Here is a 27,800-nt window from a genome sequence, read left to right as displayed (position 1 = left end):
AACACAACCTTCGAGCTCACCGTTCAATTTCTTTGTCGTTCCCCTCCCTGCGGAATCGCTCGATGTATTCTTTGCTGTATCGCTCTTGTGAGTGGCACTGTTCCTCAAATATCTTAATTGTTTCATTAAATGCTTCGATTGCAGTTCTCTTCATCTGAATTTCCTATGTAAGGAAAGAGTTCATCATTTGTTCATAATACAGATGACAATGCAAGACATGATTATGTTCCCTAAACTGACTGAGAAGATGATCTTTTCTTCCCCCTAATAAATTAAAATAGGATTAATCAGCTTTAAATTCAGTCAAATGTCCGAGTAGGGTCAGGAAAGAACCAGGCAGACTTACTCCCTGTAAGTCTACCCTCCTCCCTTACACGATACTCTCTATTAGGCTGCAAACCCCTCAAACATTTTAGTCATATTTTCCATCTTAGTTTGCAGGAAGACTGCCAGCAAACCTCCTCCCCGTATATGAACTATCTTATTTTACAAGAAGCAGTCCAAATACCATATTCACACTTCCTTAATGCATAATATCTGGTAACTGACTTGTACATGATTTCACAAAAAACCTGGCCAAACCCTTCTACAGCTCTCACTGCAGCATGTGGCAGCTGGAAATACTCAGCAGCCAAGGAAGAAGCCTGCAGTGTGAAGCTCATGAGTGTTGGCCTTCTCCACAGCTTTACCTACTAAAAAGTGTACTAAAAAGTGGCAGCTCCTCTTTTTTCCTTGCCCCACACCATACCTCTAGAACTATCAGCAACAAGCAATATTCACTGTTTCCATCAAATATGAAAATCCCTTGCTCTATTCCACAATTTACTAGGATTTTTCCTTATATTGCCTTTATTAGCCTTAACAGGTTAAAATAATTTTCTTTGCTTTTTAAACAACAATAAACACATCCTACAAAGAGCCAAAGCAACACCAACCTGGGATGTTCTGGTATATTCTTCATACAATTTGTCATATTCTTTGCTCTTTTCCTGGTACTGAGCATGGTATTCTTGAAGCTTTTTACCTACTGCGTCTATATTATCTTCTTTCACCAACTGATCCTGCACATACAAAGAGCTATTAAGTCTTCAAGCAAAGCAGCTTTTCCTTAAGAGTATTCATTTGTCCACTTATGCACATTTGCATTTTACAGATATTAGCATCATGATTTATAATCCAGTTTCTAGAGAGCACTGCATCTAAATCTGCCTTCCTTTGTGCAACATATTCCACAGTTTACAGACACAATGAGCTGGAACTATGGGACACCAAGAGCCATGCCAAAATACTAAACTTCCAAAAACACACCACACTTTACTTTCAAGATTAGTATCCCTAGTTCAATAAAGAAGGAAGCAAATTGCTTAGGATCTTCAGTTAAAGATCAGAATTGTGGTCTCTTTTTTTTTTCCTTTCTAAAAAGCTCTGCAGTTCTTTTTCCTTAATGCAAAAATGTGTTTTGGGCTACTGAATAAAAGTTGAAAAAATATCCCTGAAAAATTTAGATGGCTATGCACAGAGTGAGCAGCTGCACAGCTCATATGGGTAGCACTGGCTAGAACAATGCTCAGTGGGCTCACAAGGGTCCACGGAGAAATTAAAAAGTTTCTCAGAGGTTCAACTCTGTTGCCTGTTAGGGTTTCAATTCTCACATGGGCTTAGATAGAGACTGGAAACCTGATAAAATATAGCAGCTTAGATGGTTAGACAATTTGGAAGACGCAAGTGAGGCTAAATATGAAAATTCACCTTTTAAAAAACAAAAAAGCACGCTATTCATAGAGAAACCCCAAAATTATATACACATCTGCAATATTTTTCTTGTCTGCACTAAAAGCCATTGAGGTCTGATGAAGATCTTACCTGCTGGTACCGGGACACGGGGTACATCAACTTCACATCGAGCTTGGGGTTGTACTGAGCCAGGGACTCATTGCGGTAGTGGTTAATGAGCTCCACCACGGAATTAAATGTCAGTGGATCAGAAAAGCCGTATTTTCCATCCCGATGATAGATCTTTATCAGTTTGTTGTTGCCACCCTTCCTGTAAAGTACAGTCATTCAGAGGTTTTATGGGGTCCCTCCCATCCCTCATCAGCACTAAGGTTGATGACACCAGTGAAATTCCTGGGCAAGTGGCACCCACACTGCACACCTTCACAGTGATTCTTTACACAGCAGCAGTATTAAGTAGTTTAAGAGTCAATACACACAGAATTATCATCAGATTATTTGAACAGGAGCAAAGCCCAAAGTAAATCTCTTCCTATGTGTTCATTCTGGAGCCAGCTTATGGTATTTAAGTTCTAGCTTTGCCAGAAGTTTTGCAAGTGAAAAGGAGGATACTGAAGGCTGAATAAAGAAGCCATAAGAAAACCCAAACCCATAATTTCCTGCAATTCAGGGTCGCTAATAGTATACAAGTACAAATTTATACAATTATTAATGAATCTTTCTGAGTTACGGGTGCTAATACAAGATACATGAACATACAAAATCCTTTGAGGATTACAAAATGGTTGTAAATTTAGTTATCCAGATTTATACATTCTAGTGTTTTCCTTAAATATAGTGCTTATTTCTTCCTTTTTTACCCCCAACAACAGACTGTTTAGACACTGTCCTGTCCTTCTCCTGCACTTACGATTTTGCCTCTTAAAGCTGCATTCAGTAAAATAACCAAATCATGCCAAACCTTAGCACACAGGCTGTGAACTTGGAGGCAGAAGTTAAAGCAGCATTTTAACTACACCCTTGGGATCAAACCTACCACTAAGGCAATGGAATTTCACAGCAGGATCAAGTACCTGCTGTATCTCAGTAACTCCCAAGGGTGTGCTACTAAGGCTGTGGCTTCTTTGCCTCACCTGCTTGTCCCTAACAATCAGCCTTGGGAGCCTGTCAGAGGCAAGTGGCTGGGCAGGCTGGGCAAGGCACAAGAGCCAGTCACATGAGGTTTCTGCCTAACTGCAGCAGACAGGGCTGGGGCAGCTCTGGGAAACCTGCCACTTGCAGACGATTTTAATGAAGAAAAGAACATGGCTCTAAGTCAGTATTTCCTAAACTTTAGATCAGAAAGCACAAGATACTCTTTTTACCCACACATTGTGTTCAGTTCTCCAGAGCAGAACGTTGATGAGGTTTTCAACACTCTCCCATTAATCAAAGGCCTGATTTACAAACACCTTTTACCTCAGCAGCTCTGAAACTATGAAGCACTCCTGAGCAGCTCTCCTCCTTGAGTTCCATCTCATCTACACAGAGATCCTTAGGGTAGTATTTAGTGAGGAACAGGACTCAATGCACAGAGCAGAACTGACTGTTAGACCTGGCTCTTTATTTGCTTGTTCTACGATGTGCAGAACTGAGATCATCTCTCAGCTTGAGCCACATGAGCTTTACACAGCCAGGGCTGTCACTGGTATGGCAACAGCTCCTCAGGGTTTTGCTGAGGGGACCACAAGTGCTCAGTGCTCACCTCAGTGTCAGAGTGTAGTCTCCCTGCATCTTGGTCGATGCGTCGCGCACCAGGAATGTTCCATCTGGCATGTCCCGTAATTTGTCATTGACTTCTTCCCTGGAGAGTGGAAAGGGAGGCAAAATTAGAAGTGCTAAGAACATGATCATCTTTGCCACAGGTAAAACATCAGACCCAGCAGCACCAATGTCTGCAAAGTTCAATCTTCTCTCACGCTCAGGCTCTCCAGTTTTTTAGGCCACCTAAAGCAAGTCTCAGCTTGTGCAGCTGTACTGAAGAAAAGTAGCTGCAGTCAACTGCCACTTAGGAAGGAGTCTCTGTTTAAACAACAGTAGCAGCTGTGACTCAGTTCACAGCCTTTCCCTTTAATCTGCTCAGGTTTTAAAGTCCACACTGGAACAGGTGCCCTTTGAGAAGCCAGTCCTGACCTCTTAAGACATGGTCTCTAGAATCACAGCTCAAAGGTGCCTAGAGTTTAGCACAGTTTTAGTCTCAAGAGGCTCATTATTGGCTTAACTCTGATCTTATTTACAGCTCTTTTAAACCACTACAACCTTGCTAGCTTCAGTGCAACTTTTCCTTATTTACAACTTAGGCAGACGGATACTCAGTCCAGAGCTTTAAGCTAAACCAAGAAAGCTTTTTGTGAAAGCAAGAACCTGTAAGCATTAAGAAAATTATGTCAGGTGAAGAGATATGCATCTTGCTTATGAGCATTTCACCCAGATTATGTATCTCACTTCATAACAGCTCCCTCAAAGGTTTTGGAAGCCCTAAGCACTTTTTAATACAATCATTTGGAAACTAAAGTTTCTCAGGTAGCCTCAACATTCTTTAGGTACTGTAGGAAGCCTAGCTGAATCTTACAAAGAAAAATCAACAGCAAGTTTTTTTGTTCAAATACTAAGGAACAAAAGTATTCAAAAGAATAACAAAAGAATAGTCTTAGCTTTGATTTAGCTACCTGAAAACTATTCTGTTAGAAAAATTGACTCCTACTGAGTATCACATGCTCATATCCACTTGCTCCTCTCAGACCATTTTACAGATTGGACCCAATTAACTCCTTTTTGAATGGACAGATATGACCTACAAGTTTGGGTCTGCAAGTTGGACCTTGGAGCTCGTGACAGAATTTTCAGCACAACTCCTTCACTGAAGAACATTGCTCCTGCCCTGCTAGCCTGATGCAGCCTCTACATGCTGGCTGCCAAACCAGGGTCATAAACAATTCCACCTTTACATGAGCGTGTATCAAGTTTTAATCTAATAAAGCCACTCCAATGTGATTTGCAGTGCATTAGCTCCTGCCATTGTGTGCACTGGCGATTGGGGGACAAATCCACAGTCAATAAACTGATACCAATATTGAGCAGTTTTAAACAAACTGTTCCTAGTGGGTTTTGTGATCAGGCTTTTCCACTCTGCTTCAGCTTAAAATTAACAGAAGAATATCTCTGCCAAGGCCCTTCAAAAGCAAGATCTATGAGGGATTGCTTTATAAAAAGATAAGGGTGGTACAATAAAGATATGGAAACTTTATTTCCCTTCTCAGAACGTCAGTGAGCTCATGTGGCAAACACACTCTTCATGCCTCTATCTGCCAAAGTGCTTCAAAATATTATGTGCACAAGTTTGAGCAATTCCTCATCACACTCCCAGCAAGCTCACCTGTCCTCTTACAGCTCCAAATTCTAAAAGTGCCTAGAAGTTCTAGAAATTCTAGAAGTAAATTCTTCAGAAGTGCCTTAAGAGGCTAAGAGATGACTGAACATTTCAGCTCTTTCATGCAATTAAGTATATAAAAACAGGCCTTTCATTTTCTGAACCTAGCCCAAGCCATCCATTTTCTCAAGTGTATAGAAAAGGGTTTTCTTAAGAGGCAAAACTTAATTTGTTTGGTATGTGTCTCTATTATCTGCTCAGTATGGGTGGATGATGGTGAGCATTTGTAAGAGCTATTTTTCACGTCACCATATAATAAAAATTAATACAGCTGAAATTTTAAACGAATAAATAAATAAACCAAATAAATAAACCAAAAATAAGAATGCAACTCTTTTTATCTTGAAATATTGTTTTTATACTGAAATTTTTGCTGAACTGCATGCATTCCAGGATTGCATGCTTACAACACTTTATTAAATATCAAATTCGGAAGCATTTCTCTTCTTTTTAAAGATTGCATTTGTGGGCAAACTTAGAAAGTCAAAAATTACTGTCACCAAGACTGGCAATATCTGCACCAGAAGAGCAACAACTTAAATATCCTGAATCCAGCTGAATACTTTCACTTAGGTGCTTTGCCAAGCATAGTCCTAAAGCATTCCCTTCCAGTAAAATGCTGGCTGAAATAGGCATGTTCTTTTTGTCTTGAATTCTAGCAGGCGTATCCTACTTTTAACAATATATATTAATACATTTTAATTAATATAATCTAGCAATATTGCTTACCTTGAGATGTCCCCCCAGTACCACTCTGCTTCCTGCAGAGAGAAACTGGAATTGTCCTTTATTCCATTTGTATTGACTGGAGTCATTGGTTTGGGGGGCTTCGGAGGAAGAGCTGGAAATTAAAAACAGATTAACAAAAGGTAAACAGGAGAAAATAATCACTAAACTATTAATGAAATATGACAGTAAAAAAAACAAGAGAAAATGTGCATCTTGAACTCAGCTTTCAAGCTCTCTCAAACCAAAAGGAACTTGTAATCTTAAAGGAAGCCTGAAGTCAACTGTTCCACTGTGATCCGAGATTTTTTTAGTATCAAACACTTGCTTGAGGGAGGGGAAAAGTAAGGACTATGAGGAAATGTGAGTTTTTGTTAAAAGAAGACTGGTGCAGGCACGACTACAAGGGCAGGTGCCGCCTAAAGCTCCAAACAAATGACAAAGGTGCATTGTGTTTGAAAGCCACAGCCTGGAGAGCACTGGACACCCCTGTGGAAAAACTTCAGTTGCTCAGGCATCAGCAGTCCTGAAGCCAACCCACAAGAGCAAACAGGTGAACTCTTCAGAGGGAAAAACACGGCTAGAGAGCAGTGGTGGCTGGGCAGGGCTGTATCTGTCACAGAGCCGAGGCTCATGTTTCACACTGGGTTTGTCATTTAGGTTCCCGTTTGGAACAAAGGCTGTGACTCTTTGAGTACTACAGGACATGAGGTGATAAGGGAAGGGGACAGGGGACATTAGATAGCTGTCAGAGTGCCTACAGTGCTTTGCATGGCTGAGGTGCTTACCACAGGAAAGGGGGTGCCACAGATGCCCAACAGAGAGGCAGAACTGCACACCTGCAGGGCTGGTGCACGCCTGCCCAGAATTCCCCTATCCTGAATTAATGGCAAACTCTCATGGCAAACAAAAAACCCAACAAAACAACAGGCTTTTACTTCCATTCTCAAAATAGGTTACACAATGTAAGGGCATACAAGACAGCAAAGCTGTTTCTGTTTGGCCAGTTTTTGCTCAAACGACTTTATCATGAATCTGACTGTAAGCCCTGAATCAGTAATTCAGCAGCCACAGGCACGTTCATGTACTGGGAGAGACTGGTCTGTGAGCAGAAATGTATTACACATTTTCTTTCGCATTTTCTTTGGCAAAGGTGTCCTGAATGCACTCCCCTATTTTGCAAGTAACGGATGCTTCCCAAGAACATTGCCACCGAAAATGAGCATTTTTTAGGCATTTCATGAGAGTGTTTTACAGAGGGACAGGTCACATTTGCATTCAGAGTAAGAAAGCAGCTACACACATTGATTTGCTGCTAGCATGATTCTAAGTCAGACCCTGAACATCTGTGCTCCCAGCCCTGTGCCCTTGCCATCAGATTACACAAGCACCAGCGAGCAGGCCTGACACAGTGACAACAGCCATCTTTCAGATGCACAATCCCCATGTACACACAGGAACACAAATAAAGGCAGCAGAAAGAAGATTTTGATCTCCAGCTTCAGCATCGAATGGCTGAGCACTGAGAGGTGTGCTACTTGGCACCCTCCAGCTGCTCACCTCCGAGCCACACCTCCCACATTAAAGAAGAGAAAACAGGCTTCCAACTGCAGCTCCAAATACCATTTCATGCTGAATATCCAACACAGTAACTTCACTGTTCTCTGACAAACCAGCAGATGCTTTAATTGAGCCAATCTAAACTAAATCTGAACCTTGACCCAGACGTTTGCACCCTGGGGTTGCTGACCAAACACCTGATTCAGATAGCAGCATTCATTCTGCGGGACCGAGCATTAAACCGTAGCATACAGGTTCTTTTTATGGGGTGAGCTGGGAACTTTCAGGTGTGCACACATCTAGTGAGGCAATAACAGGTCTTGTTGTAAAAGGAAGGTGAAAACCTGCGGACTCAGTGAAGTAGCTTCCTGGTTTCGAAGCTTCAGTTATTCCTAGCTCAACTACTACGGTTGTTTGTGTGGCGCACAAGTATTTGCACAAAGCACCATTGAGAGCAAGACATGGCTCCAACCCTACTTTGCTTGAAGCTCCCAGCCCCATTCAGGATCAGAGGAACACATATCCAGGCAAAAGCTCTGGAATCAATTGTATTCACTGTGCTGTTCCATCTCTCCCATTCAAAGTTCCTGAATTAAAAAATGTTATCAGGTCCTCCCTGCTTCCAACATCACATCTGGGACAGGACAGCTACAGCAGTTCTGAGTCTCATCAGTGTCTGCACATCATAGTACATGTGAGTTCAGAAAACCTGTACATTCACTCCAGAATCTTGTGTAGTCTCTGAGTCATAAAAAAGCATATTAAGTTTTACATAAAAAACACACGAGTGCAGAGTTCTTAGAAAACTGTACCAGCACCTACAATTATTTCAATGGGACTTTCAAATTAAGGCCTGGACATATCAACAACTTCAAGGTATTTTACAGTGTAAAAAGCCTGTTTTCTGCTTTCCAGAAGGGGCTTTCAAGTGTTCTCTAGAGTACTTGAATACTTCTCTAGCCCTCCTTGTAAGATTAAGTCTTGCTCCTTTATACGCTGTGGGATTATTTGGCAGCTTTATCAGGGCTCACTCCAAAGCACTGGGTACAGAAAAGCAAACTAACAAAGACCAGAAAGGTAAGGCATTGGAATTTGGACACAGAGCACTAGACATTACACCAAGTGTCCCTACTACAGGTGGGAGTTTCCTTTCCTTTAATAGGCAGATATCAGTTCTCACTATCAGGACATTGCCTTCAGAACTTTATTCTTCATGAGAAAACTGGAAGGAAATTCTTTCAGGGAGAAGAATAAGGCTTGGACCAGTTCCTGTAAAACCTGACTCATGGAAGCCAGTCCTTTACACAATAGACTTTTGAAAAATGCTTTTTAATAGCTTGCACATTTCAAAAATACAAAACTATTTGCAAGGGTGGATCCTGTTTCCAGAGAGCTACGTATCTAATTCTTTACTTTCAATGCTTTAAGCTCTTTGAGTCATAATAGATTTTCCCCTGTACTGGGTACAGAACCAGGCCCTTGCTCTTGCTTTACCCCATAGGCCAACATGCCCATCCATTTCAGCATTTCTTGGCTACCCTCTCAGCCCACAGACTTTTGTCTGTAAATGGAGAACACTCACAAAGGTAGTTTAAAAAAGTCACAGCCCAGCCTCTGTGATGGCAAAGAGGAATATTTTGCAATAGCATGGCAAGTCTACTGCAACAGAGCAGCATCCACCAGACTGCTGCTCTCATAATGCTGGCCCAAAAGTTGCTAGAAGAGGCATCCTGAAGAAGTTTTTGCTTAGTATCTAGGTGGTACTAACAACCTTGCTAGGAGATATCCTGTGCTGCTTCTATGAGAAGCTACATAGAGCCTCAAGGAGTCCACAGATTTTGATTTTAAATTCAAAATGATCCAATTTTATATACCTTACTCAACGAATATTAGAGAGCTAAAATCCTAGAGTAAAGTAAGATAAGACTGGCTTGAAGTCAAGAGAAATGCTTTCAAGAACAGCCGTGTTTCTTTCCATGTCACTGAGTCCAATTCTGATCTAGCCACAGGCACAATTTTACTTTATCTCAAAACCAGCTCTGATTAAAGTGAGTGATCCTGATGGTTTCTTGCCTCCTTTTTCCTGGGAGAGAAACACTGATCACAAGTGATTAACAGCACAACAGATCTATCCGTTCTAATAAAGAACTTTCTCTTTGCACCAGATACACAAGCATCCTTCCCCTACCATGCCTCTAGGACAGCTTTGGAGCACAGATCTTTCCAAACCCCAGAAGGTGACAGCTCAGTTGTACCCTTCACTCCCACATGAGAACATTCCAAAGATCAGGTTCAGCTCTCAGTAACCGCCTGGCAATGAGAGCAGACTGGCTCTCCCTCATGCATTCACGGGCATATCTGGTTTTAATTTCTTTAGCAACTCCAGTTCCCTCTTTCTGTCTTTCCCAGGCAGACTAGCTTGAGCTAAATCCCAATCCCAGCTCAGTGTCACTTAGAAGGGGGAAATAAAAACGAGCTGGTGATGGAGCAGAGGGATGGCAGCCAATGTGTGCTGGGTGCAGGATCGGATGTTGCTGACGCCAGGCCCCGAAGGCTGCTGTGCCATTTCCAGCAGGTACCTTCAGCCGAGCTGCTCCCACAGCTGCTGTGCAGGGCCTCAGAGAGATGAGCCCAAGGACTGGGCTCTTCCAAAGGTAACTTTGGGATGCTTTCTTGACTGTGCAGATTGGTTTCTGCAAAGGTGACTCGTGACTTTAACTCTGAAATTTGAAGCGCCTCCAACACCAAGGTAAGCAGGAAAGCTGGCAAGTGTCTGAAGTCCAACGCTGCTGTATTTCTTTTAAAGTGTCTCGTAAAAAATCGTGGGCTATATTAATCCTGAATTTAACTGCAGTGAAGTAGGCCGTGACTACAGTGAGATACATACATTCCCCAGTCAGGTTTTGAACAAAAAATTTTACAAGTTTACATGATCTAAGAGCCACCCAGCCCTATGTGTGAGGGTTTTCAATGGCACTGATTCAGGAGTAGAACAGGAAGAATGCCTCAGTTATCCAAGAGCTATATCCCATGTAGTATCCAGTCAAGCAGGCTGTTTCTTCTCTGGCTGCAGTATCTTCATACAAAATCAACCTGCCAGTTAATTAAACTCTCATTTTCAGTTTTAAGGCAGATGCCACTTAGTCTAAGAATGGCTCCACAACTTATTTCTTCCAGTATTTTCCAAGAGCTTCAAGCCAGATACTTAAAAGCATAGCAGGTTTAAATGCAGCATTAAATATACCTTACTGTTAACAAATAATCACAACTACCAAGTACTCTGATAATGTCAATTTGAAGTCCCTCAGCACTTCCACGGGCTTGTTTACTAGCCTTCTTTCTGACGCTTTCAATCTACTCTCTCTCCACATTGTGACAAGCAGAAAACAGATCAGAGGATTTCTAAGACAGTTACTCAGCTTCAAAAAGGCTGATGTACAGTAGATACCCTGCGAACTGTAATATAAAGCTCTACAAAGTGTCATTGCTATGGAAACATGCAAGTAATCTGTGGTTAGGCCAGCTAACATTTTAATGACATAGTCCTTGAGGACAGAAGGGTTTTCCCTTTGGAAATATAGATGAAGACTTGCAATGAAAATGTAGGCTAGCTTTGCTGGAGAGAAAAATTCCCCCCAATCTTTAACTGCTCTCTGCCATCTTACTCAATTTCTCTAACACATTTCGGGCAAAGCCTCAAAATCTTTCCCTCCCTCAGGAGTCCAGTACTTGTCTCTGCTGCATGAGAACCCCTCAAAGATATCTGTGTAAAAAGCACAGGCTTCTGCAGAGGTTTTCCAGCTGACAGAGAGGAGGGTGATGCACACCTGCTGCCAGCAGCTCATTCCCCACCACTGGCAGGTAAATGATCCTGGCAGCTCCACATCTCAGTTCTCCTGCCAAGACCCTTTTTGCAGAGCACTGAGCACCGCTGCCCTTCGAAGCTGCCCTTCCTCAAAGGGCAGCTAATGTGCATGGAGAACTGCTCTGGGAACGGGGAAGGAAGCTCCTTGATGGAATTATTGCTGGCCACAGAACCTCAGGCATGCTCACATTTTCACCCTCCTCCCCCAAAGTCGGCGAGATGCCAAGGAGTAAGACATATTCAAAGAATTGAAGTCTTTCAATATCTCATTACAGAAAACAGCAGACAAGTTGGCAGAGAGCCAGGCAGGCTTCCAATGAAAACACTCCCATTATAGCTTTGCTTGTGTTTCTATGAACTTTCATTAAAAAAAACACCTTTAAGAAATATTTCAGCGTTTTATTAATTGGCTTTTTTGATAAAGATCTGTTTTGTTTGAAAACTCCCCAGCTATCCAGCCCTCTCCCACACCTCCCAATCGCTGTTTCACCTCCTACAGCCTGACAGGCTTCTGCTGCACTCTGTTCCTCATGAGCATCCACAGCTACTGCACAGGTTAAAGTATTATCTGCTCTGGGACACCTGCAGAACAGGGGACAACAACAGTGTGTGAAGAGGTTGGATCAAATTCAGCATTCCTTTGGGCATTTCAAAATCATCTCTCACTACTTCGCAAGCCCTATTACTTCATGGGCTGAGACATAAGAAATGGAAGGTGTTCACAGTCAGATAAATGACATGGGAATCTTTGACTTCTCTACCAAAACACAGCTCCTCCCCTTCATTCCAGCCTTCGCATGAAAGTGCAAAGCCAAAAAAACCCTCAGCTTCCCAATTATTTTCAATGCCCAAAGAAAAACTGTTTCTCTTCCAACCCAGAGCCCAGTGTAACTGCTGCAAAGCTACAGCAGTGTCAGAGGTTCCACGATCAACAGGTGACTGTCCCAAAATTAACATGAGGAGGATAAAAAGGATAAGTCCTCTTTCACCTACCAGGCATAATTAGCACACTCATAATGAACTGGAGAGGTTTTAGAACTTTTGCCATGTTTCATCACTCAAAGGTTATCACTACCCAGCATCACATGCCTGGCTCACACAAGGAAGGAATAATTTTATCATGTAGACAGCAGGCCCAGGCTTTTGCCAACTCTGGATGAAAGTCCGTGACAGACATTTTATTGCCATGAAAATTTCAGATATTCAACAAGCATATTGTACTGTACAGTATCAAGTGTCAGGTCTAGAAGACTATACAGCAAAAGTAAATGTAAAGTGCAAGGAGCAAGGAGTTTCCTTTTTGCTTTCTAAGTAAAGCAGCTCTTCCTCTGCCTTTACAGAAGAAACACCACAGCATGTTTTCTGCTCCTCCACAGGCAGAGTCTTCAAGCCACTATTAAAAGTACTCTTTGGTCAATACGTGGGAATAGATTTTTTGACAAGAGCAAGGAAAACACAAAATTCAGAATAAGCAAAGAACTACAGTGACAAGAATGAAGAACTGGCTTTTCATTGTGAAAGAGAGGGAATGAAGTCAGGCCAGCTGACTTCACAGAAGTGATAGCTATGACTAGGAGACATACCAAAGCCAAAAGAAAAAATCTTTTCAATAATAACTAATTTTAAATAATAAATAATTTAAATAAAAACAGCTCAGGGCTGTTTTCCCCAGGTATTTCAAAGACTAAACATCCATCCAGATGTCAGGTACAAACCTCAGAGGGGATCCAATTCACAGAAATAATTGGTGCTACTGAGAAGTTTGCTGCAAAAGAAGCTATTTAAAAATAATAATACAGCTGCAAATGCATATGATTCTTGCTGCTCTAAGCAGCATTTTATTTCAGCTTACCACTAGCTCCAGTCTTTCGGAGCAGTATGTAAAGTAGTTCCCCATATAGTACCTGTCCTTGTGCTACATCAAACCATTTCCTAGTCACCAAAGTACAAATATTTCAATTCTGCCTAAATTGCTAAGAGTGAGCCATCTAAATCAAGATCAAAAAGTGTGTTTCTAAGTCAAGACTCCAGAAGAAATTTGAAGGTAAAAACGTATTCAGAGGGAATCTGTTGTCATGAGTCATCTCTTTTAAGAGCCTTGATCCTGAAGGAAGCTCCACTGAGGCAGAAGTCCCAATCCACGGGATCCCACGCAGTGCCTGCAGCAGAAGGGGAGTTCAGAGCAGACATGGAAGAGTCAAGCCTGGCCATTGCTCATGCTCAGATTCAATCTCCTTACTCAGTACATGGTGATCTTCAAAATATTTTTATGAAATCCATTTCAGAGCAGCAGCTTGACTTCTCTCACTGCCCCAAAACTTATCAGTGAGGCTGTACTGTACCCTTCAAGGATCTTGAACACTTATCTCATTGATTCAAGCTGCCTTGTATCCTTCAAGAAGCACTCTTGGAGACAGGAGATGAACCAGGGTAACGAAGTCAAAACTGCCAAAGACTTCTAATTTGCCACTTGGAAGCAGTTCCTTGAGGGCCAACGATGTAGATTCTGACAATGTCCCCAGGACAATTACACAGGGCAGAGCAGCAGGAGTACTGTCAGCCTGGGAAATTCAATTGAAATGTACAAATTCAAGGCTGTAACAGACAAGAGAACTTACTGGCATAATGATTGTCAATGAACTTCTCATCCATTCTACCTGTAAGACATTTTCCTGGGACAGCTGTTAAGTGCAAGATCTACTGCCCACATTCAAAATGCCCCAAACATCAACAGTGAGCTAAGTTCTCCCCATTACAGCGAATTTTCTTGAACTCCATTGCAGCAGCTCTACCTTCAGAGGTTTTGTTTGGGTTTTTAAGGGGAGGTATGTAAGGAGGGAGAGAATTCTTCCAAAAGAAAAGATGACTGTGTGCAGCATCAGATTTTAGGGACTCCAAAGACAAAGTTAGGATGAGGCCACAGAAGGTACAAACCTAAAAAAAAGACTCCAGCATTCTTCTTTCAAGGGTTAGAGGAAGAAACTAACAGAGAGTAAGCCACAGTTAATAAAAGGAAATGATTGTGTTTGGAAGGGGAAAACTGACCTGAAGTACAAGAGTCACAAAGTGACACTGAAGTTATTCTGTAGCAAATGAACAAACAATATTAAGGAATAGATTGGTATTTTTACAATTCTTCCAAACCCACCAACTTTTGTGCAGAGAAATGTGATGTTTTTGAAGCCATATCTAGGTAACTATGTGTCATCTTCAGGGATATCTGCTTTCAGAAGTAACATTCCTATGAACTACCACTAAAAGCACAAAAACTGGTAGACTCTGGGTGAATGCTGGAAGCAGTCACAGGCTGAAGTAGCCGAAGCATTTCATCTCCTCTTTCAAAGTGCTCTGGATGGAAGGCATCCATCTTGAGTGTGCTGCTGCACTCAAAGCCAGCGAAGATCCTGGATCCTGTTCAGCCACAGGAAAGCTTCAGAGCTCATTGTGCTTCGGCATCAGGATTCACCAGGCAGCTGGTTGGTGTTCAGCAGGGCAGCTGGAGTCCTTTTTGGAAAGGGCTACAAGAGGCACCACCTGCACTTTGCCTTTTTTTTGTATTGTATGAATCCTTTTAAAGCTCCCTGTATATAGACACTTTTCTTCAGAACTAGAAAAACTTAATATACTGGAATATATTCACTGGAACACAGCAGAATCTTTGTCTGTTGTGAAGGACACAGCAAATATGAAGGACAATGAAAATATCTTCTAAAGAAGTTACATCCACTCACACTGTTTGGGGACCCAGCACCAGCTCATTGCTGTAGTTTATATTATGTGGAAAAGAGAATTCTTGCTTACTTAGCTATTGTGCAGACTTTCACCTGTCAGAAGAAATGAGATAAAAAGCAAAAGAATAAAAAGACAGTCTGACTCATTTCCATAGGGGCACTTAGTACATGAACAGAGATTGTTCCTTCAGCATTACTCAGCAACCTACTTTACAAAAGTGAGTTTTCCAAAAAATCCAGCTAGAACACACCTATTGCTTTAATGGGACTGAAGTTCTACAGCAACCTGTTTCAACACAGTTAACAGTCTTTCTGACAATAATAAAGCCTAAGCTTTAAAACACACAGGGCTTGCTGATAAAAGTATTCTTTATTCTTCTCTAGCTCTCTGCCCAAAAAGTGACTCACTAAACAACCAACATAAGGTGATGTAAGGCACCCAACTACATTCAGTCCTGGGTGCAGATGTGCATGACCAGCTATGCCTCTGTTTTCCCAAGCTGTAGAGCAAAGATAAGCACAAATAGCTTCAGTCTGGAATAAGATAATCACGCAGGCAATGGCAAAGACAGAAGACAACTCTGCTGCTTGGGAAAGCAACAGTTCCCACAGAAAACTCCAGGAAGAATTTTCTCCTTTTAAACACATGAGACAGAAGGAATACCATGATTAACTCCTGTCAGGTACAGGAATCATGCAATACACAAAACTGTTTGGAACAACAATTGCAGAAATAACATTTACTGCAAAAGCACTTTTGAAGAACTTGGTTTCTTCTCAGAATGCCTCCTTGTGTTTTAGTGTGCATAAGCCAATAGCTTTAAGAACACAGAACTGAAAAACTCCTTTTAGCAAGTTTTGCCTCCCCAACTATTTCTACATAATCCGAAATCTAGTGATAAACACGAATGTCAGCCTTTTAAGGCAGGCTCTCTCATCTCATGCAAAACAGCATTTAACTTTCTATTAATGATGCTATTTTTTGTGGTCATGTATTTAATTGAAAGCTGATGAGTGATATTCTTTAACAGAGCCATCAAAATGAAAACGAAATGCAAGGAATGCAAAAGCAAGCCTAAAAATGCAATCAGAAATAAAAGAATGGTTACAGAAGTCATTAAATAAAAAGGCCAGTAGAGAACTCTAGGTGAAACATGAACAGAATATAAGCATTTCACACTGATGTCCTCACAGAAGCTGAGACTCCAATCCAAACAATTTTCCCAGATATGCAGAATACAGCGACTGAGCCTTATTTACTCCCTGTTCTATCTCAAATCAGCCTGTACAAGCTTCCCTTCTGTAACAGGCAAACTCTCAATCCCAAACATTGACTTTTTTTGAAATACGATTTCCAGCAAGACTTAAATTTGCAAAAAAGACAGTTGAAGCTACAGTACTATTGTTTTGAATACATGCACTAGGAACTACCTTTTTTCTTTAAGATGTCCAAGAACAGAACTTTTCTTTGATAAGCTTCTGGAGTCAGATAAGCTGAAGGACAACACTGACAATGCTATTCAAATTTGCATCTGTTCTCCCACTGGAAAACTAGTCAGGCATAGACAGGCAGTGTTCACCTACATCTGGCTACTGTGTACCACAAACCCAATTTGAGGAAGCCACATTCAGTTTCCACTATAACACTGATAATAATACAGCACGCCTGGTATCCCAGTAAACACTGCCCTTGAGCTCAGAACCCTGTGTTTTCCAAATTACAATTACAGTATCGCTCCCCTAAAATAAGGGTTGTCAAATTATATATGAGAAGAAAATAGAAACTATAATGGATAAATACAGTCTTTCCCTCGAATACTTGGAATACTTGTCTTACTCATACACTGGCAGTGCTGCTTCTACAAAGCCAATTAAACTAAGTAGCCCACAGATTATGCCCCCCCCCCCACTTAATTATTGAAAGATTTTGTAGCAACAGCATTGTTACAGCATATGAGGCAAGGCAAAGTACTGTTCTTGAAAAAGACAGCTGCATCGAGTTATAAGTGTAGTTGGTCATATTTCAGGGTTCAAGCAGGTAGCTTCTATATAGCTTTAGGTCAAAGAGTTATTGTACTATCTGTTCATAGACAGAGCCCATTCTGCATTAGTAAGTCTACCTTAAACTTGTGGTTTTCTTCATAACCACACAAAGGAAACTAACCTCTAATTTGTAGTTGAGCCAAAAATCTTTGCTGACATCTGTATCAGAAACCCCAGCGGAACACTCTTACTGATTTTCATCCAACTGTGACAAAATGTATTCAGTGATTACACATTTTATCACCAACACAACTGATAATGTATCCCAGATCTACAGAGGGAAAGACATTACTTAGCCCTTCTAAATAGAAGTGAGGCAAGACATAGGTAGAAGTCCTTTAGATACTCTGGTAGCTTTTGCAATCAATTTGAAATCCTCTGTTCAAAAACTTCTGGCAGTAACAACTTTTTGCAGACCTGATGTTGTCAAATACACTAAATTCAACCCAGAACCTATTTTCTTTGTCTTCTCACATAGCAAGACCCACAGCAACAACAAACATATGAGTGAACCCCTGACAGTTTCCTAATGCCAGAGCCAGCACATGATGCTGCTACAGCCACAACACTCCAACTTAATCCATCCTTAGAAAGCTGAGAAGCTGCTATGTTAACTACATGCAAGTTGTGTGTTTAGATACTGAAAGTTACTGATTGCATGTTGCCATAAAGAGATCTTTCTTTATGCCAAGTGATGCATGCAAAAATGCAAAATAAAATGTAAGCAGAAGGAAAAATTCTGGTTGCCACCACTGTGGCTCCTATGTTAGCTGTACTGCTCTGAATTATGCTTTGTGAGGCTGGCAGAGTTGCATCCCTAATTCCACCACTATGGGAAAACTGTCACACTCCTATGTTTAGGATGGATTAAAACCTAGCAGAAAGCTTGAAGTTCCTTGTTGCCTGACTGCCTCTGCTTGAGTTGAGAAAAACTCAAGAGAGAGGCGTTATTACTTTTATTTCTGAAGTTTAGAGCAAACCTTGTAGCAGAGAGGCTCCAGGACCTGCTCTGAACATCCATTTACACCTACAGCTCCAAACAGCAAACACAAGCACACTGATAAGCTGGTGCAGGTGCACTGAGGCCTGACAGAAGCTCCGGCTGTGCTGCAGGCTGCCTGCCATCACCAGATTTTATTTCTGCATTATTATTGGGCAAGGCTAAGGTGGGTATTAAGACGGCCTGCCAAGATAAATTAAAGGTCTACTGGCCCTTAACGAGAAACAGTATCCCCACCCTGGGCTCGGAGGTTACGGGTGACACCGCACATTATGTTCACCTTGCTTTTGTCTTCTGCCTCAAGTTTAGACGCAGTAAAATGTAATCGGGGCAGTCATGCGTGAGCCCAGACACTTGGCTCCCGGGATCCGCCAGTGCCCGGTGCTGCGGCACAAAACCCAACCGGGGATCTCTGGGCTCGAGTTGTGGGAACAAAAGAGCGCTCCGGGGGCTGCACATCGCTGTCCTGCTGCTGCCGAGGGAACGCTGCCACCGCTTCAGGAGCCTCCCAGGAGCTCCGGCCACCGCGCCGGGAACGCTGCGCCGAAAAACCTGCACGGATTTTTGTTGGGACTGGGCCAAATGGAGCTGCGGTTGTTACCGGGTGCAAACGCAGTGACTTTATCCCAAGGCATGCCGAGTGTTTAAGCCTTCCAAATAAATTCTTCCACACTCCCCTTAGGGATGACCTATCATCCCAGGCCAGAAAATGCTTTCCCTACCCTGCCTCTGGAGAGGGAGAGAGCAGACCCCCCTCTGCCACACTCTCCCTCCCTCTGTAATTTAAAAGTTGCAGTTCCACGAAATCAGGACATACACATGGGGATTATCCCATGCATCATTTCCAGCTCTGGCTCGTCTAGTTTAAAAATATGAAAGATAAAGTTACTGAACACTTCAGGGATCAGCTTGTAACACGAAGTCCTTTTGCTAACTGGTGTTTGGACTGTGCAGATCCTTGATCCCTGACAAGAGGGCTCCAGTGATGGAAGCACTGGCATTATTAATGATAGACGAGCTGCTTCTTAATGTAAACTTTGAAAGGCTTCCTAAGAGTTTCGCATGGCCAGATCCCTGCAGAAACACTGGAAAGTTGTTTTCTGACCAGTTCAGTTTGTCCAGCCCCTTTTAGCAGTCTCCTTGTACTAAGCCATTCAGGGTGGGGGGTTTTTTTGGTGTGTTTTTTTTTTTTTTTTTTTTTTTTTAAATAAAAGCCCCACACTAATTGCTTTAAGTCCTACAATGGGACTTGTTGGGTTTTTGTTCATTTGATACAAGCACACAAAAATACCACGTGAATAGTTAAAAATCAAAAGCATTTACAAGAAAGATGTCCTTTAAAATTCACAGAAGCAAAGTGATTTGACTGAACTTTAGGCTTTCAGGAGTAATATCTAAAAATAGGTAGTGTCAGCTATGCAAGAATTTAACGAGTAGTGGCCAGCGCTATGTGTCTGAGAGATCTGTCCAATTTTTAAAGCGTCAGAATTACCAAAAGAAGCAAGTACATGTCCTTGATATCCAAAAATCTCAGGATGATCACCTCCTCCTGTTTTAATTAAAGTACCACATACCTCCAGTGAGAAAAATACAGCTCACTGTGCTGAAACAAAGAGAATAAACCACACTTGCAGATACATGCCACAATTCAGGCACAGGTTGAAAAGCACACTCTGAAAGTACGAACCCCATAAAAGACAGCACTTAGAAGTACTTATTTGCTATCAATTTCTCTGCAGGCTAAGACTTTTGGTGCATATTTTACTGTACCTTCTGTCTGTACAAGTAAGAGACCCGAGAAGATAAAGGCCCTTCAATTACCTTACTGCTTCAGCCTGTTTGACTCTTACAGGTATAGATACAGTTTCACCAGTACCCATTTATGCTTACTTTAATTCATTTACCAAAGAAAGACTCAACCTCTCCCCATCACAAGCCTTCCCTCCTTCTTCAGACACAAAAGAAACTTTCTGCCCATCTAAAAACTTCAGGCAAGCACGGGATAATATATTTTCCCATTTTCAGCACTAGCAATCCATGGAGGGGGGAGGGAAGAAAGTGCTTCAAATCCTTTTGAACAAGGTTATTAAGCGTTATCAAAGTAACCGTGCCTCCAGGGGTGGATTCCAGCCTGTTTCCCAAGTATTATCCCCCCATCACCAAAACCCAGCGACAACACACACCTCATCTGTCACTGCTGGAAGAGAGCTGGGGAGAAAAGAGTCTTGGAGACTGTAAAAGCGATTAAACTGGAACTGAATGGAGGTGGGTAAATCACCACCATCAAAGTGTTACAGGCACATAAAGGCACACAGGTGAAGAGGATAATAAAAGCGCTCCTCTAGGAGCGAATACAGCCGAAATATACGCTTTTCAATAAAGGTTTTCAAAAACGGGAGAGGGGCTGCGAGCAGCTCTCCTCTTCCTGCCTCCTTCCATCTCCCGAAAGGCACCATAAATTGCTCTTATCCTCCCACCTCCCCCACAAAAAAAAACCAACCCAGTATTAAAATACTTCTGCCCAGGAGACAGCGAGCTCAAGTCCCTGGGAAGTTTACACAAAGTTTAACTACAGATATTAATTTTCCCCCCTCCCCTTTATTATTTTAAAAGGGAAAAAGTCTGCAGGAGGAGGGAGGGCAGGGATGGACGGCAGTCCCCGAGCCGCTGCCGGAGGTGCGGGGGCAGCTCGCAGGCTTCAGCTCCCTACCTGGAGGGTCCATTTCAATGTAAAATATCAGCTCAGTGGAATAGGGCATCATCACTTCCCTCCAGTCCGTGTCATCGCGGTCCATATCCCACACCGTGTTGTACATCGCGACAGCCAAGTCCCGGCAGGGTTAGAAATGAGAGGTTGGATAGCTCGGCTTTTTATCGAGAGGTGAAAAAAATTTTTTTTTAAAAAAGGGATAAAAAAAAGAAAAAGAAAACAAAGCCGAGAAGAATTCACCTCGCTCTAAAATAACACTTTTTTGCAAAAAGAAAAAAAAATTTAAATCGAAAAATTAAACTTAAAAAAAAGCCTCTACTCAAGTCACCTCAGCAGCTACCCTGCAGGAACTAAAGATAGGTAGTTATATATATAATATATATATAGAGAGAGTGCTTCTTTTTGTTTAAAAAGACACCTTTCCACAGAAAAGCCACTTTCCCGAATTCTCTCTAGAAATCGCCGTTTTCGGGGTATTTTTAAAACACAAGCCAAACGAGCCCTCCACAGGAAAGCCGGGGGATGGTGGGAAGCAGCGAATAAAAAGGGGCGATTTCAGTCTCTGGATGAATTCTTTTCGCCGGCAGAGGACGAGAAAGGAGGCAGCGGCGGCGGGCAACAATACGGGCGGGCGCGGAGCCCGAGCGGGGCGGGCGGCGCTGTGCCCGCGGTGCGCTACGCGCCGGCGGGGCTGGCTGCGCGGGGCTCAGCGGCGGGCAGGCGGCCCGCGGCGGGGCCCGCCGTGCCCTGCTGGCGGCGAGGGGCGGCGGGCAGCAGCGGTGGCGGCGGGCGGCGGGGCCGGGCTCGGGGCGGCCGCGCTCGGTGACATTTTAAGCGGCTCTGAGGGGCCCGGCCGCCGCCACCCGCCTCTTGCCGGGGACCGGGCCACGCCCCCCCGGCGCTAGGGGGCGGGGCTTCGCGCCGGCTTTTTAACCCCTTGGAGGTGAACGGGGGTGTGTGTGAGTGGGCACTTCCACGAGGCGGAGAGAGGGGTGGGGAAAAAAAAAGGACATGAAGGGGAAACGTCCTTCTTTGCGCTGGCGAGACAGACCCGCACAGAAATTTTAGCATTGAATAAAAGTCTGATTCCTCCGTTTTCTAATTTTTACCCGGCTCGCTTTCGCCACTTTTCTCGACGCCTTTTCGTAGTGCCCCCCCGTGCTGAGGCGCGCAGTGGAGGTGGTAGGTCCCCGGGCTGGCCGGCCGCCAAGGGGCCGCTGCCGCGGAGCACGCGCGGGGGGCGGGGGGAGCGGAGCGCAGTTGCCAGAGCTGCTGCCTTTGTCTGAGGGAGCAGCGAGCGCCGGGATTGGCAGAGGGCTGCTGACGGCTCAGCCAATCACCGCGCAGCGGGGCCGGCCGGCTCGATGGCGATTGGCCCCGAGAGCCGGTTACTAAGCGGGACAAAGGAAGGCGAGCGCTGAGGCGAGAGCGGAGCTCGGGGGGCGCGGGGTGACCCGGCCCCGCTTCCCGGCCGGGCAGCTCCCCGGTACTGCCGGCCCCAGCGCTGGCCCTGGGGAGACTCCTCCTGCCCGCACCGCCGGCGGGGCTGCCCCCGCCCCGAGCCGGTGCGCCGCAGCGCCGGGGCTACCTGGCACCCTCCAGCCCGGGCCGGCCGCCGTGTGGGGATGGGGCCTGCGGGAGAGCCGGGCACAGGGGACCCTGTGCAGGTAGAGCCGCTGGCTGCATCCCCGGCGGGAGCCTGTCGTGGCTGACCCCTCAGCCGCTGCACTGGCCACAAATACGGGCGTCTCTCCTCCCTCCTCTGCAGGCCCCGGCAGCTGCCTGCTGTGTGAGCCACGTAATCCACGTAATAACCTGCCCATCTCAGAGGGCACTAACGAGTGTGACCCTGGAGAAAAACCTGACGCGCTTTCTAGTGACATAACCAGCGGGGGGAGGGGGAGAAAAAAGCCCCAAACCACAGGAAAAGGCACCAAACTGGATGTCTGCCTCTCACCGGGTTTGGGATAAGTCTGAGCTGCAAACACACCCGAAATGGAACCTCAGCCTGCCTGGCAGTCACATCCCGGTGGGCAGCCGCAGCCCGCAGGCACCGGCGGGAGGCAGAAGTGCAGCCAGCTCTGCACTCAGCCTCCGTTTTGGCACGGCAAAACATCCTTAGAGAAAGGCTGCTGCTGAGAAATTAAGGAAAAGTCCTTTCCTGAGACTCGCAACCAGTATCAGAGGCACAAGGATGGACAACACCTTGATCTGCTGTGGAAATGTCAGGGAATGTTGGAAAACCCAGCACTGAAGTTGTCTGCTTTATTTGCACTTCAAAGCATAGAAGAGCTAGTGACGAATAATTTGTCCTGCTCTGGCACTAGGCAGCAGCTCCTGAAAACACCCTCCTGGCTTGGCTGAACCTTAGGGTGACTGCAACTGAATAACTGAAAGGCTGTACCCGATGGAAGAGTATGAGGGAAGATCTGAAGTTTGCTGATGTATCACAACTTCCACAGCAAGCAACTTAGAGCAGCCTGCTCCAGGAACAGAGGTCCTTGAGGGATGGACAGCTGCAGAAGAGCACAGGGCTTTGATTCAAGTCACTCACTGTATATAAATTAATTTTATAAACCCATCTGCAAACTCTGCTTAATCCACGATAACCAGATATGATTCCTTTTTCTAACTTTTAAATTAAATTATTGAGCTGGTATCATGTACCAGCTCCAGATTCTTCAAAGGGAAATGCCCTCCTTGGAAGCACAGCTGGCTCCCCCAGTGAAATTTAACTTGCTGCTTTGGGCCCAAGCAATCAGCTGCCCACTGGCAGGGTGTGTGGCATCCCACAAGGATTGGTCATGGGTGGAGGTGCAGGAGTGGATGCTGCTTTGCAGGCCCTGCAGAGCTAAAAACTGGGGCCGTGGTCCCTATGGCAGCCCCCAAACTTAGATTAGCAGCTCTGGCAGAGAGGGGGGAGGAGGCAGACTCAGGTTGAAATTCATTTTCCCCCTTCCTGCACCTCATTATAAGTTCCACCCACATAAGACCTAATTACTTGGCTTTTATGCTGGCAAAGTGGATTTCATCCTTGCTGGTTCCCATGGTGGTTGCCTTCATTTTCATGGCGGCACTGATGGTTACAGCTTATTGATGTTTTCACTTTAGTGATTTAAAGCAGAATACATTTTGTTATTAGCACTGGTTTCTCTCATTGCTGCTTTAATCAAAGATGCAATTTAAGGCAGAGGATTGTGTGTAATGGTAAACAGTAGGATAATGCCTTGAGAGAACAGAATATTAATGTGTTTTTATTTCTCAAAACTGTGCTTATAATTTACCCAAGATTGCTTGGCTCCCAAAACACACGTATGGGGTGCTCCCTTTCCTACCACACTGCCTGCCTTGCACCAGGGATGAGCATGGTATGCATGTGTGTGCCCAGGGGGGAGAGGGAGGCACATGTGCTGCCTTACACACTGCTAAACCCCCTCAGCCTGTGCCTCTCTTCCACAGGCACAAGGTCTGTGCATTGGAGAGCAGAGACAAAGCCAGGAGCACACTGAAGGCTCGGGGATGCTCAAGGTCTAGGAGTGCCCTCGCTGCCAAAACCTGGCCATGCAAACCCAATACATCACCCCAAGACAGGAAAAGCCACAATCAGACACTGAAACAAAATAATGGTGATTTGGCAGTGCCTGAGCAGGGGTTAGAGTACTGGAGGAGGGGACCTGGTGCCCCACACTACGGCTGAAAGACAAGAAGTGAGCCCAGTGCTTGCTGCCTTCCCCACATCCCATGTCGACGGCTGTGCATTTGCTCACTTTCCTTTCCCTGGATCTGACAATTTGCATTTCAAGGCAAGATTAAATATTGAAGTTTTGAGCGCTTCCATGTGCTTCAGGAGGAGCTGAACAGACCTGCACTGGAACAGACTGAACACAGAAAAGCCATTTGTGCCAAACTGCTTGGTTTCCTCTTTGCCGAGCCATGATAATGTGATATCCGACAGCTGAATGTAGGCCACAACAGGCTTTTATAGTTGGAGGGCTGGAAGAGGGAGGGGGGGCTGAATCCACAGTGCTGCCAGCCAAATGCACGAAAATGATGAGAGACTTTTGGGGCAGGCTGGAGACTCCTGGCCACTCCTGAGATCCAAATATTAGCTGCACTGTTAGCACAAGTTCAGGACCTGCTGGAGGGGAGCTTGGAGAAGGTAGAACTGCATTCACATCAGCGTGTCCCTGGCCATCAGTAGATGCTACATTAAATTACTTTACTGGCCTTTTGCTGCACAGACACCGGATTTTTGGAGAATGTGCTGTGACTGGTGGCCAGCTTCCCACAGGAGCAGCCACACCTTGCAAGGAACAGCACAAGAACAACCAGTTACGGCAGTTTGGTTTAGTTAACGGATTCTTCCTGCCTGTTTCTCAGCTCCTGACGATGAGGAGACGAGGGAAGGCAGGAGAGTTTGTCTGCTTTGGCTTAGATGCTGCTGCTGGGGTCTCAGTGTGGCTCAGTACACCGCAAACCAACCCTGGGGCTTGCTGGCAGGAGAAGAGGTGTTGGGAATGGCAGAGGTTCATCCTTCCTTCCTGAACCACGGGGACAGTGCAAGCACCATCTTCCCCTTCAGTTGTACAGTCTGAGCCCCAAAAGTACCACAGAGACCACAAAGCATTTGCCACAAGATTAAGAGTACAAATCCCTGCAGGGGTGAAGCAGCAGCAGTTTGCTTCCCTGCATCCTCCAGAACCTTCATGTGAAATGTAATGGGTGTTTTTAACAAGGACTGTGCTTCCTCTCTCTGCTTTATAGTCATTTTATGTCCTAACAGGCTGCAAAACAGTTGCCTCACTCCACCCCAGATGCGGCCACATTTCTGTGGTGAGGAAAAACTCTGGCAAGTGTGCTGAAGTCGGGTGCTTTGGTTTGAAAATTATATATTGCATTAAAAACCTGTATTAAAGAATAATATGTGGTCTGCAAAAAACATTCAAATGAAACACTTCAGTGTTAGGAAGTGTCTTATTTACAGCAGTGAGAGCAGCTTGTGCCCTTTTCCCTCCCCTGTCCACTGGGTAAGGAAAGAGTTTGAAATAAGGGCTCATGTCCATAAAGGTTGGAACACAAGGCATGCACACAGAGCTGAGCTTGAGAGGAATCATACATTAGGCATTTCCTAACTTAAAAGCACTTGGCTTTGCATTGTAAACAACATTCTTTTAACATAGGAAATAACATTAAAAAAAAATAAAGAAAAGGTTCTTTAAAATAAATGTCTACAATGTAGGTTTTTGCAGCTGGACCTAAGGTATTGGCTTGGACTGGCCTTTCCTCACTGGTCCAGAGGCTTCTGCCCAAAAAATTGCAGGAGTAACGGTCGGGGATGGAAGCAGAAAGCTGCTCTCCTGCAAAGGGAGAGGTGTATGTGGCTTTTGCAGCTGGACAGTGCATATCAACCCCGTGTTCTGCACACGGGTGTCTGGGGTGGACACATCTGCACCTGGAGGGTGCCCAGGGCTGGACGAGGGGGTGGGCACGGGGGGGGTGAGGGAAAGGACACGCTGCACTGAGCTGTGCTGAATTGCTGCTTTGGCAGACAGCACCGGGCTAGCTCTTTAGAAAGTTCACGTTCAGTTATTGTTTTGACAGGCTGCCAAAGTTTTCCTGAGGAATGCAGGCAGCAGAAGGGAAATGGTGATTTTCAAACTTTTTTTTTTATAACTCAGCCAAACCAGAATGGAATTTCATGGGAAAAGTGAAAGGTACATCTCTAGCCTCGAGGCATCGTTGCTGCCAAGTTTCAGGGTCTGGCTGCAAACAATGGAGGTGTCGGAGCATCTCCAAAGCGGTGCACCCTTGCACGCACTCGCATGTGCTCACGCACACTCACACACACGCTGGAAGCATCTTCTCTAATGGTTACTGCTCCAAGAAAATTGATATTAACCCGCAGCGCTTTCAAAAAGAGTATGCGTGTTGTAAAAGCCGACGACAAAGCAGCTGATGAAAGGTTTGCGACTTGGGAGGACACTTGGGTGCTGTCCCCACCCCAGTCCTGGCGTGCAGCCAACCATAGGGGCACTGCTTTTCTCCACATGCTCTTCACTAGGTCAGTCCCGGAGCCACGGGGTATTTTTGCAGGTCTTCCTACCCCTAGGAAGGGCAGGAGGTTGTAAGTCCCCTCCTCCTCCTCCTCCACAGAGGGAGAGAGCAGCCGGTGAGCCGGGCTTTAGCGCTGCAGCACCCCGGGGTCTGCGGGGCTGTGGAACAGGGCTGCGGAACTGCCAGCTACCCTATATTTTCCAGTACACTAATTTCTCTTGTCATCTTGCCAGTGACAAACAGAGAGAGTTAAACAGAGCAATCCATTAAAGAAGCAGCCTGACAGACCGATTGTTAAGGGTTTCAGCGATCCCCATTTACACAAGCTTGAAAAAAATTTTGCCTCGAGCAGCTCCAATTACAGAATTATCGGACCACACTCTGGTCCCTTTGTGCACTTCGCATCTCTGTCATCGTTCCAGGCCTCTCTCTATTTAGTTGCTTGGAAATGGTGAGCAAAATGGAAGGAGACTTGTAACAAGTTCAGAGAAATTAAAGGGGGAGAAAAGAGAGAGAGAGAGAGAGAAGCTCCTTCCCTGATTCTAATGTTTTAAACCAGGACACTTTTAAAATGTAACACTGTATAGGAATTTAAAATATTTTTCACTTCCTCTATTCATTGCTTTAATGCACTGCAACCACTTGCTTAGATTCCACCCCCCCCCCCCCCCCAAGGAATGTACAATAACCACTCTGTAAATTCCTCAGGTCTAATTTTAAGAGGTACTGTAGAACTTTATTCACAGAGGAAAGAAATAATCCCAATACCTTCCTGCAGTAACTCTTTTTAATAAACATGGCAGTATATGTTGTGATCCCAGCCAGTGATGCAAGCAGCAGGAAGAGGAAGTCAACAGCACCTCTAGGAAAAGCAAGGTCTCAGCACTGCTCTGCTGACATCCCACTTG

The 27,800-nt window shown here is 44.5% G+C and overlaps 1 protein-coding gene across 2 annotated transcripts in view; it reads right to left on the bottom strand.

Annotated features, from left to right (window-relative positions):
- The window catches only part of PIK3R3 (phosphoinositide-3-kinase regulatory subunit 3), a 76,919-nt gene that overhangs the window by 11,035 nt on the left and 38,084 nt on the right, over positions 1-27,800 (bottom strand). Inside the window, exons 1-6 of one of the 2 annotated variants that reach the window (XM_014872059.2) lie at positions 20,839-21,487; positions 5,933-6,044; positions 3,479-3,577; positions 1,864-2,044; positions 936-1,061; positions 21-163 (exon numbers count right to left, since the gene is read on the bottom strand). In XM_014872059.2, the coding sequence (XP_014727545.1) occupies positions 21-163; positions 936-1,061; positions 1,864-2,044; positions 3,479-3,577; positions 5,933-6,044; positions 20,839-20,944 (767 nt within the window). In that variant the 5' untranslated portion in view covers positions 20,945-21,487. Of the gene's footprint in view, positions 1-20; positions 164-935; positions 1,062-1,863; positions 2,045-3,478; positions 3,578-5,932; positions 6,045-20,838; positions 21,488-27,800 lie in introns of those variants that run through there. The other variant, XM_014872057.2, reaches the window with a different exon arrangement.

This window comes from Sturnus vulgaris, chromosome 9, assembly GCF_052056855.1.
Source record: "Sturnus vulgaris isolate bStuVul1 chromosome 9, bStuVul1.hap1, whole genome shotgun sequence".
Classification (NCBI taxonomy): Eukaryota; Metazoa; Chordata; class Aves; order Passeriformes; family Sturnidae; genus Sturnus; species Sturnus vulgaris.
Note: the sequence above shows the minus strand (reverse complement) of the source record. Positions and strands in the feature narration are given on the sequence as shown.